Here is a 12,428-nt window from a genome sequence, read left to right on the forward strand (position 1 = left end):
CACCACCTTAGTTTAGCGTGTTAGCATGCTAACATTAGCTAATTAGCAGTAAAATCTCACACAGACGAGAGCAGTATTTGGTCATAATCCATAAATTGCTGTTAAATAACATTTATTTTCCTGCTGATGATTTTCTGGATGAATCGATCAGCTGTTTGGTTCTAAAATGTCAGAAAATAATTTTAAATTTGGATCAGAGTTTTCTCAAATGTCTGGTTTAGTCCAAAGATCTTCAGTTTACTGTCAGAGGAAAGAAACCAGAAAATACTCACTGAAGAAGCTGAAATCACAGAATTTAGACAGTTTAGATTTAAAAATGACTCCAGCTGATGAACTAATTATCAGAGTAGTTGGCTGAATTATTAGCAGCTCATTAGTTGGTAGAACTGCAACAATTAACTGATTAATTACAGCAAATTAAACAACAGCTAATTGATTAATTGCTGCAGCTCTACCAATTAATGACCTGATATCAGAGAAGTCTGCAGCATTTGAGAAAGTGTTTCAACTGTTTGTCATTCAGAGGGAAAAGTCTTCAGAAGCTTAAGAAGTTAAACTTTAGTTTGCGTTAAATCTGAATGAAAACCAACTGATGAAGCTTGTTCATGGATAATAAGAGTTAAACCATCAAACGCCAGCAGGTTTTTGTTCTTCATCAGACTGGGAGGACTGGTCCAGAGTCTGAGTGAAAGTCACAGTCCATGTGAGTCTGAGAACAAACAGTGGAGAACCTGCTGTCCTTTAGCTGCTCGCTGGACTCAATGAAAAGAGCCGGTTAAAGTTTAACAGAGGCCAAATATTAGAAGTGGAGGCCAAATAGAGCAGATAGATGGATCGGGCCGCTGACACACTCTCCACACAGCCTGTCAATGAAGCCAGAGCACTTTGAGACTGCAAACACTGGAGATCTGAAAATAACCACATGTTCTCCTGCATCTGACCACGGAACAGAGAGGAAACAGGACCTCATTCAGCAGCTCAAACACCAAAGATATGACCCACATGCAGCCCATGTTTCCACCAATAAAAGGATCAACACGAATAAAACCAAGTCATCATTTCTGTAGGAAATAAGTCAGTAAAATCAAAATCAAACTCTTCATCTGTCCAGTACTGACAGACGATAGAAGACAAAAGACGAACCAGCAAAAAGACTGTTTCCACCAACCTGAGTCATAGAACCACTAATCAGGAGGTCTAGAAGGAGTCATAGTACCACTGATCAGGAGGTCTAGAAGGAGTCATAGAACCACTAATCAGGAGGTCTAGAAGGAGTCATAGTACCACTAATCAGAGCTGCTTTTAGTCTGTGTAAATGTAATGATCAGAATAATTCAATTTTAAAGTTGTCTGTTAATCTAAATGAAATATACTGGATTTGTGATGTTTTCATGAAACGTTATTCAGCTTTAAATATATAAAATCAGATAAAAATGGACCCAAACCTGATCCATGACATGACAAATATGAACAGTAAAGTGGATTCATTGTCAGGTTACTGACGAAAGAGTTCATCTTCATGCTTCCTAAACATGAAACTGGCAGCTTTTTATCAGGCGTAGAGCTGAAGATCAGCTCAGCGAACTGTGTGAGAGGATTATTACCACTGAGGCCTGGACTCTGGGTTTCTGGACGTAAACTGGAAATAAAGCAGAGGAGAGTTCCAGCCGCTAACAGGCTAATGTCTTCCATCCACAGGAAGAGTCTGAGGCCAACATCTGATGCTCTCCTCCGTCCAAAACCCAAATCAAAGGATGGTGTGTCAGAACACACTGAGAGACGCCTGCAGCCAAAACCACTGGGCTGAAGCTAAGGAGAAGATCCGATCAGCTACCAGAACAGGTCTGAACTAAACCAAATGCATGAACATGGTTCTAAAATGAGCTGATGACAGCAGAACATTATCAGTCCTGGACCTATGGACTGGGTCTATCTATGTCTGCTTCATGGCTCCACATGGAGAAGAACTGAACAGAGGAAGAGAAACATCTGACTGAGAGACTTGACAAAGATGGAAAAAGATCCAGGAAGATCAGTGAGCAACTAAAAACCAGTGAAGCACAGAGTCAGCAGGAATCAGGAGGTCTAGAAGGAGTCATAGTACCACTAATCAGAAAGTCTAGAAGGAGTCATAGTACCACTAATCAGGAGGTTTAGTAGGAGTCATAGCACCACTAATCAGGAGGTCTAGCAGGAGTCATAGTACCACTAATCTGAGGTCTAGAAGGAGTCATAGTACCACTAATCAGGAGGTCTAGCAGGAGTCATAGTACCACTAATCTGAGGTCTAGAAGGAGTCATAGTACCACTAATCAGGAGGTCTAGAAGGAGTCATAGTACCACTAATCAGGAGGTCTAGAAGGAGTCATAGTACCACTAATCAGGAGGTCTAGAAGGAGTCATAGTTCCACTAATCAGGAGGTCTAGAAGGAGTCATAGTACCACTAATCTGAGGTCTAGAAGGAGTCATAGTACCACTAATCAGGAGGTCTAGAAGGAGTCATAGTACCACTAATCAGGAGGTCTAGAAGGAGTCATAGTACCACTAATCAGGAGGTCTAGAAGGAGTCATAGTTCCACTAATCAGGAGGTCTAGAAGGAGTCATAGTTCCACTAATCAGGAGGTCTAGAAGGAGTCATAGTACCACTAATCAGGAGGTCTAGAAGGAGTCATAGTACCACTAATCAGGAGGTCTAGAAGGAGTCATAGTTCCACTAATCAGAGCTCCTAAAATGACTCCACAGACAGTGAACTACTTTCTCCATCCAGCTGTAAAAACAAACAGCAGCTGCTTCAGACTTGGTTCAGGGGTTCTCCATGGAAACCAGAGTTAGTGTGAAGCTCAGACAGTGTGAAGGAACCTTCAGAACATCAACCTCTATGGACGGAGGACCAGAACTAAACCTGGTTGCTGCTCAGAGCTAAACTTCCAGATGAAAGTTTGCTGAAGAACATGAGAAGAAGCCTGATGGATGTTGGAGAACATTCTTTGGTCAGATGAAGATCAATGAGTTGGGCTCAGATGGAGTCCAGATGTTTGGTGAGAACCTGACCAGGACTACCACAGTGGATGCATAGTCCTGACAGTTGACAGAGGACATTTCTAGATGCAGCATGAATATCTGAGGATAAACCAAAACACAAAACAACCACAAAATAACACAAAATGCCTACAAATCTAGACAGTTTCTAATCAGAGTGAAAGCTCTCCTCTTGTTCCAATTATTCCTCAGCAGTTCTTCATGTTCATGTAGACACGTTCCTTCTTCACGTTCTGCTGATATTTTACCCATAGAGGTCATTTAGTCCATGAACTCTGTGAACTGTCTGCTTGTTTGTGTGTTATAGATCTGTGCACATCTATATATAGATAGATCTATGTATCTACAAGTAATCTGATTACTCTAAGCTGCTGAGTCATTTTTGCTGTCATTTACTGCAGGTCCTGACTCCTGCCTTGAGGATTAGACAGAGACACAAAGAGACACCAAGAGAAGCAAAGAGATGCGAAGAGGCACAAAGAAACACAAAGAGACACAAAGAGAAGCAAAGAGACACCAAGCAAAGCAAAGAGATGCAAAGAGGCACAAAGAGACACAAAGAGACACAAAGAGACACCAAGAGAAGCAAAGAGACACAAAGAGACACCAAGAGAAGCAAAGAGACACCAAGAGAAGCAAAGAGACACAAAGAGACACCAAGAGAAGCAAAGAGACACCAAGAGAAGCAAAGAGACACAAAGAGACACAAAGAGACACCAAGAGAAGCAAAGAGATGCGAAGAGGCACAAAGAGACACAAAGAGAAACCAAGAGAAGCAAAGAGACACAAAGAGACACCAAGAGAAGCAAAGAGACACCAAGAGAAGCAAAGAGACACAAAGAGACACCAAGAGAAGCAAAGAGATGCGAAGAGGCACAAAGAGACACAAAGAGACACCAAGAGAAGCAAAGAGACACCAAGCGAAGCAAAGAGATGCAAAGAGGCACAAAGAGACGCAAAGAGACACAAAGAGACACCAAGAGAAGCAAAGAGACACAAAGAGACACCAAGAGAAGCAAAGAGACACCAAGAGAAGCAAAGAGACACAAAGAGACACCAAGAGAAGCAAAGAGACACCAAGAGAAGCAAAGAGACACAAAGAGACACAAAGAGAAGCAAAGAGATGCGAAGAGGCACAAAGAGACACAAAGAGACACCAAGAGAAGCAAAGAGACACAAAGAGACACCAAGAGAAGCAAAGAGACACCAAGAGAAGCAAAGAGACACAAAGAGACACCAAGAGAAGCAAAGAGATGCGAAGAGGCACAAAGAGACACAAAGAGACACAAAGAGACGCAAAGAGATGCAAAGACATACTAAACACACACCAAGAGACACAGAGACACAAAAAGACACAAAGAAACGCAAAGAGACACCAAGAGAAGCAACGAGACACAAAGAGACACCAAGAGAAGCAAAGAGACACAAAGAGACACCAAGAGAAGCAACGAGATGCGAAGAGGCACAAAGAGAAGCATAGAGACACAAAACAACCTCAAAGAGACGCAAAGAGAATAATGTGATACTGCCACCAATATGCCTAACGGTAGGTTTGGTGTTTCTGGAGTTTAAAAAAGTCTAAAACCTTCCAAAGACAGTCCTAAACCAGTCCTAAACCAGTTCTAAAGTTCACCAGCTAACGTTTAAAATCTGTTATGGTTGTATGAAGGTTACTGCTGCTGCTGTTGAAGCTAAGCTATGCTCACAGGACCAGGATTAAAGGGAAACTTTAGACACCAGCAGAAACTTCACTGTTAAAATCATAAAACCTTTCATAAAGTGAACGTTTCAGCGTGTCGGCGACCCTGTTCAGGACACGGATCCACCCAGAACATTCCTGCAGGCGGTTCTGATGTCAGGATGATGCATGTTTTCAGGAACATATTTCATGTTGGATCAGTCGTATTTCAGTCAGAACATGTGGAAGCCATCAGCTGCTCTGCCAGCTGCATGTTTCTATCAACCTGCTCTCACATGGTTCTGTTCCCAGGCTCAGCACGGCGGTCGGGTCCAGTTCACCTGGTTCTAATAGCGCTGCAGCCCTGCATGGAGTTTATTCCTCCTGCTGGTTCCTCAGCTCTAAAACACACAAACACTTACCGGTTCTGTTCTGGCTCCAGCTGGGTTTCAGGTTCCACTTTGTTTCAGATCATTACAGCAGTAAAATATCCCAGTCCGTTAATTCATTTTAATTAGAGGCGTCCCAGCCCGGTTCTGTCGGTATCAGCAGAAGTTCATCATCAGTCACAGCTTCTCTGGAGAAACTTTCATGCTTCATATCTGCTTTTAAATCTGATTACTGAACAGTGCAAAAGTTCATAATGAATGTTCTGTTTTCTGCTGTTATCAGAGCCGAGATCCGCTCTGTGTCTGCAGACGCACACCAAGAGACGCAAAGAGACGCAAAACGCACACCAAGAGACGCAAAGAGACGCAAAACGCACACCAAGAGACGCAAAGAGACACAAAACGCACACCAAGAGACGCAAAGAGACGCAAAACGCACACCAAGAGACGCCAAGAGACGCAAAACACACACCAAGAGACGCAAAGAGACGCAAAACGCACACCAAGAGACGCCAAGAGACGCAAAACACACACCACGAGACGCCAAGAGACGCAAAGAGACGCAATACGCACACCAAGAGACGCAAAGAGACGCAAAACGCACACCAAGAGACGCAAAGAGACGCAAAACGCACACCAAGAGACGCAAAGAGATGCAAAACGCACACCAAGAGACGCAAAGAGATGCAAAACGCACACCAAGAGACGCAAAGCGACGCAAAACGCACACCAAGAGACGCCAAGAGACGCAAAACGCACACCAAGAGACGCAAAGAGAGGCAATACGCACACCAAGGGACGCAAAGAGACGCAAAACGCACACCAAGAGACGCAAAGAGACGCAATACGCACACCAAGAGACGCAAAGCGACGCAAAACGCACACCAAGAGACGCCAAGAGATGCAAAATGCACACCAAGAGACGCAAAGAGACGCAAAACACACACCAAGAGACGCCAAGAGACGCAAAGAGACGCAATACGCACACCAAGAGACGCAAAGAGACGCAAAACGCACACCAAGAGACGCAAAGAGACGCAAAACGCACACCAAGAGACGCAAAGAGACGCAAAACGCACACCAAGAGACGCAAAGAGACGCAAAACACACACCACGAGACGCCAAGAGACGCAAAGAGACGCAATACGCACACCAAGAGACGCAAAGAGACGCAAAACGCACACCAAGAGACGCAAAGAGACGCAAAACGCACACCAAGAGACGCAAAGAGACGCAAAACGCACACCAAGAGACGCAAAGAGACGCAAAACGCACACCAAGAGACGCAAAGAGACGCAAAACGCACACCAAGAGACGCAAAGCGACGCAAAACGCACACCAAGAGACGCCAAGAGACGCAAAACGCACACCAAGAGACGCAAAGAGATGCAATACGCACACCAAGAGACGCAAAGAGACGCAAAACGCACACCAAGAGACGCAAAGCGACGCAAAACGCACACCAAGAGACGCCAAGAGATGCAAAACGCACACCAAGAGACGCCAAGAGATGCAAAACGCACACCAAGAGACGCAAAGAGACGCAAAACACACACCAAGAGACGCCAAGAGACGCAAAACGCACACCAAGAGACGCAAAGAGACGCAGAGACGCAAAACGCACACCAAGAGACGCAATACGCACACCAAGAGACGCAAAGAGACGCAAAACGCACACCAAGAGACGCAATACGCACACCAAGAGACGCAAAGAGACGCAAAACGCACACCAAGAGACGCAAAGAGACGCAAAACGCACACCAAGAGACGCCAAGAGACGCAAAAGGCACACCAAGAGATGCAAAGAGACACAAAACGCACACCAAGAGATGCAAAGAGACACAAAACGCACACCAAGAGACGCCAAGAGACACAATACGCACACCAAGAGACGCAAAGAGATACAAAGAGACACAAAACAACCTCAAAGAGACGCAAAGAGAAGCAAAGAGTTGCAAAGAGACACAAAGACACATTAAACAACCACAAAGAGACACAAAGAGACACAAAATAATGTGGTACAAAACAAAACATTCACAGAACATGGAGGTGATCCTCCTTCTTCATTATTCCATTTTCTTTGTGTGAAGCTGTGGTTCCACAGCATGATACTGCCACCACCATGCTTGGTGTTAGGTTTGGTTTTTCTGGAGTTAAACAAAAGTCTAAAATCTTCCCAAGACAGTCTGAAACCAGTTCTAAACCAATCCTAAACCAGTCTAAAATGGGTCCTAAACCAGTTCTAAACCAGTCTAAAATGTATTTTGAGTGGTTATAGCTGTCATAAATATTCAACCACATGTCCGTTACCAACACTGATACCAACTGTAGTTTTACATGAAATAAAAGCAGTAACTTTCATGTTACATGTTATTAATATTATGGCATGTTTCTGTTATCAGTTCGTACATTTAACTGTGGATTACTGTGTTCTTTTTGAGAAATAAATGCAATAATCACAGTAGTGATAGTTTACATATTGTGGCATTTTTCAATCTAATAACTCTACAAGAGCATAGAAAGGTATTATTTCAAGAGAATAAATGTAAAAAACACATTTTTTTCTCCTGATGAACTTATTTACAGTGATTCAGTGTTAAATAAACGTCATCAAACTGTTTTTACCATCATGGTTTTTCACCATAACTATTTTTTACAGTGTGTTTGTTGAGAACTGCAGTAGATCTGAGGTCGGTTTGGAGCTTTTAGTCCCTGAGTTTAACCTCTCAGGTAACATCAGCGTCCTGCAGTCCTGAATCTCATATTAGTTCTGCTTCCTTCCATCTCTTCCTAAACATGCTCCATCCAGTCGGACCTGAAGCTGCTCAGATGTCTGAACTCACCTGTCTGAGCAGCCTCAGGTGTCGTCCTGCTGCTGAGGATTGTGGGTCAAAAAACAGATGAAGAAGGTCCTGATGTTCTGAGACCCTGTGGAGAGTCTCAGTGTTTTAATAACTGCTTGGAGACGGAGATGCAGGTTTGGGGTCACTTAGAAATGTCCTTACTGTTGAAAGAAAAGCACTTTTTATTCAGTGAAGATAACATGAAATGAATGATAAATCCAGTGTAGACATTGTTAATGTGGTAAATGACTATTGTAGCTGGAAACAGCTGATTTTTAATGGAATATCTCCATAGAGGTACAGAGGAACATTTCCAGCAACCATCACTCCTGTGTTCTAATGCTATATTGTGTTAGCTAATGGTGTTGAAAGGCTCATTGATGACTAGAAAACCCTTGTGCAGTTATGTTAACACATGGGTAAAAGTGGGAGTTTATCTGCATGACCCTAAACCTCTGAACGGTGGTGTAGATATGTAGACTGTAGATTCTTAGTAAAGTTCAGGGCTGCAAAACACTCGAATGACTGTTTTGCAGCCCTGAACTTTACCAAGAATCTACATTCTACTATCCTGATCTTTATTAAGAATCTACAGTCTACTATCCTGAACTTTACTAAGAATCTACAGTCTACTATCCTGAACTTTATTAAGAATCTACAGTCTTCTAGTCTTTTTGAACGGTATCATGAATGAAAACATTCTGCAGCTTCATCGGGTTTAACTTTTTCTGCTTCCTTCCAGGTTTTAATCCTGAACCCAGAGACTTTGTCTTTACAGCTTTAATATTCTGAGGAGAACAGTTCCACATGTTCAACCTGACGACTAAACCTGAGATTATTTCTGTGACTCGACTGATTTAGGAATAAAGTTTAGATCCAAACTGTGGAATTTAAAGAGATTCAGCTTCTCTGAAACTCACCAGAAGAAATCAGGAGGCTGATTTTATTTGTGTGATTTCATCTACAGGAGCCTTTAAGGACAAACTCAGGGAAGAAAACTCACCAAACATGAGCAGAAACAATAAAAACTGATCTGAGGTTTGACTCTTTATAAACTGCTGTCATCAGATCTGAACCAAACCTGTCAGATAAACATCTGAACTGATTATTTATCTGGAACTTTCTCATCCTGTGTGAGAATAAAACTTAATGTTGGATCAGAGATGAGCTGAAGAAAGATCAACAGGAGAATAAATCCAAAACCACCAGAAGATTCTGTTAAAACAAGTTTCTTTTATTATAATGCTTCAGATTTTTTGGTATTTTATATATATATATTTATTCATATATATTTATATATAAGCTTATTTTACAACTGAGAAGTAAAGTTTGAAACAACATCAGTTTGTAAAAATAAAAAACAACAACAGCAAAGTGCTTCCTTCTCCCTCGCTGACTCCGATCTGTGGAATCTGTTAAATCAGGAGGTCAAAGGTGGATCAGAAGGCACCACGAGTCCAGAGAGGAAGAGTCACGTTGCATAGAACCCTGTTCACATTCACAACACCAGAACCGTCTCTAGTGCCTCCAGGAGCCGCTGCAGAACCACACAGAGGTTCCACAGCTTCATTCCAGTTTGAACTCATTCAGGTTTTATCTTTTACTTTGGCATGAAAAACTCCAGCATGTTTTCAGCTCCAGAGGAGGAAGAGTTTCTCTCAGAGCTGATTTTCTACACATGAGATTCTTGGAGTCTCTTTAGGGAACAAGTGCTGATGAGGAGCACCACCTTCATGTTCTACAGAAAACTCTTCAGAAAGTCCACATTTAGCTGCAACTCTCATCATGACTGAGTCCACATTTAAAATTTTGAGATGATCAGAGTGAGATCTGAGCTCCAGCACCGAAGTTGAGCTTTAAAAACACCAAACTGTTGAGATGTGAGCTGGAATGATTCTGAGACTGAAACAAACACAGATGAAGGTAAGAAGAGACTCTAACTGTATAAAACACAATAATGAAGAAACATGCACGACAGGCTCGGGCGCGCTCACCGTGCGCGCTCCCCGTGCCCTACCTTAGCTGCTCTGATATGTCTGTTGGGAAAAAGGCACAAATATGAGTCCGCTGTGGAACCAGCTTATTATGCACAGTCCAAAGGCACATGATCACTGCAACAACAGAAGCCCTGAGCGGGTCTGAGATCAGTCCTCATCACAATCCACCTGAAGTCCGGCTGTGGACGCGCTCAGCCTCGTGTGTTTGCAGTGAACAGCAGCTCCTCGGTGCGTAAATCCAGCTGCGTCCAGCTGCAGGTCGGAGTCTCTCAGCTGCCCAGAGGTTTGAAGGATCCGTCGGGCAGCTGCCTGAAGATGCCCCGTAACGTGTCCAGCTCCCGGGTCAGGTGCTCCACCCTCCGCCTCAGTCTGTCGTTGTCGGTGGTCAACTCCACCACCTTCTGCTGCGTCTCCATGTTGCGCATCTTGGCCTTGTCCCTGCTCTTGCGCACGGCCACGTTGTTGCGCTCCCGCCGCAGCCGGTACTCCGGGCTGCTCTTGTCCACGTGCTTCTTGGGCTTCCCGCCGCCCCGCTGCGGGTCCAGCAGCTTCAGGCCGCCTTGCTGCGGGTGCTGGTGCGGGTGCTGGTGGTGGTGCTGGTGCGGGCTGGGCACTGGGGTCGGCGGGGGCGTCGGGTGGCCCGGCTGGAGGTGCATGGTGGTCTGGGCGCAGTGCGCGATCTGGTACTGGAGGTGCGGCATCTGCGGCTGCGGCGGGGGGTGCTGGTACTGCTGGGAGTGCGGGTGCGGGTGGTGGTAGGTGGGGGGCAGACCGGGGTTCAGGTCCTCGTCGTCCCGCGGCTCCTGCTTGATGGCCACCGGGCGCAGGCGCGGCGGGTTGTGCTCGTAGAGCGGCTCCAGCTTGGACTCCATGTAGTTGGACATATAGAGCTGCTGGGGCCCCGGGCCGCACGGGACCGGGTCGTACTCCCCGTTCATCATTTTCAGCTTGTCCTGCCGGGAGCTGTGGTGGAACAGGTCGGCCAGGAAGTCGTCGTTGAACGCCGACGGGTCGATGTAGGCGCTCAGGTCGATGGACGTCTCGCTGTCTCCGATCTCACCGCCGAGCTCTGCCGGGTCTCTGTAGCCGGAGGAGGGCTGCTGGCTGTGGGTCAGGCTGCTCATCAGGGGCCGGGGCGCGACCTCGTACAGGTTAGAGAGCTCCATGGAGAATCTAAAGCCGGGCATACATGGCGAGGAGCTCCGGGAATCCAGTTTGGAGAGTCTCAGGTGGCGGAGCTCCGGAGCCGCAGCTCGGTAAGAAGCGGAGGTTTACCGGAGAGGAGGAGGCTGCGGAGCGACGGCTGGTTCTCCTGATCAGGACACGGAGAGCTGTCAAAGAGGCGTTATATAGCAGGAGGAGAGGGGCGGGAACGCGCGCGCGCACACACACACACACACACACACACACACACACACACACACACACACACACACACACACACACACACACACACACACACACACACAGAGTCCTGACTTCAACCCTCCGTTCCTGATCAGGATCGTTTCTTCAGAGCAGAACTTGGATCTGAGCTCCTCAGAACTCGGTTCTGGTTCTGGAGGGACCCAGAGTCCTTCAGAGACCCGGATCAGTCCAGACCTGCTGCGTCTTTAACTTCCTCCATGAGACGCGCTGCGGTTCTGATCCAGATTGAAGAGTTTAAACTGGTATTCAATTTATTATTATTATTATTATTATTATTATTATTATTATTATTATTATTATTATTATTATTATTATTATTATTATTATTATTATTAATATTGTTATTGTTATTATTAATAACCTTCCAGCTGTCTGAGATTCGGTTCTGTCTGCAGCTCAGTGAGTTTATGGTTAAAATCAGAACCTGTGAAACTATTTCAGTCCGATGATTAAATATTAAACTGCTGTCAGATCAGTTCTGATTATTAATTTTATTTCGTTAAATTATTCTTTTCTTACCTGGAGCTTCGCCTGTCAGCAGCAGGAGCTGAGCCTGCAGCGCCATCTGTCGGCGGAAACCAGAGAACCTGCAGCTGGTTCCTCATCATCCATGACTTTATTCCAGCTGATGTTTGCTGCTGCAGCTCGTTTTCAAAGGAGTTGAGAACACAGAGGATCGTCCAGGTTCCTCCAGGATCCTCCAGGATCATCCAGGTTTTATCTCAGGATCTTCAAGGTTTCCTTGAGAACATTTGTGAACCTGGAGTTTGGTCCTGGTGGACTTAAGTTTCACAGTTTCAGCAGCAGATGAGACATTTCCACCTGGAGGAAGTCCATCAAGGTCCTTGAAGAGTTTTAAGGGGTCCCGGAACCAAGTCCAGAGGTCCTTGAAAAGGCTCCAGGAGTCCTTGAAGAGGCTCCAGGAGTCCTTGAAGAGGTTTTTAGAAGTCTATAAGGAAGTTAGAATGTTTTGTGGAAATTAAAGATATATGTAGAGGTTCTTGAGGACGTTCAAGGAACAGTTCAGAGACTCTCTGAGGAGGTTCCAGTG

General features: G+C 45.0%; 1 protein-coding gene across 1 annotated transcript; it reads right to left on the reverse strand.

Annotated features, from left to right (window-relative positions):
- Window positions 1-9,165: 9,165 nt before the first annotated feature.
- On the reverse strand, window positions 9,166-11,280 carry cebpa (CCAAT enhancer binding protein alpha). The gene has a single exon (XM_023289071.3). The coding sequence runs from the start codon at window positions 11,134-11,136 to the stop codon at window positions 10,219-10,221; it is 918 nt and encodes a 305-aa protein (XP_023144839.1). The 5' UTR covers window positions 11,137-11,280; the 3' UTR covers window positions 9,166-10,218.
- Window positions 11,281-12,428: the final 1,148 nt, after the last annotated feature.

This window comes from Amphiprion ocellaris, chromosome 1, assembly GCF_022539595.1.
Source record: "Amphiprion ocellaris isolate individual 3 ecotype Okinawa chromosome 1, ASM2253959v1, whole genome shotgun sequence".
In the NCBI taxonomy this organism is placed as follows: Eukaryota; Metazoa; Chordata; class Actinopteri; family Pomacentridae; genus Amphiprion; species Amphiprion ocellaris.

Excerpts from the sequence above, each read along its gene's own strand:
- cebpa (XM_023289071.3), bottom strand. The coding sequence starts at position 11,136 with ATGCCCGGCTTTAGATTCTCCATGGAGCTCTCTAACCTGTACGAGGTC.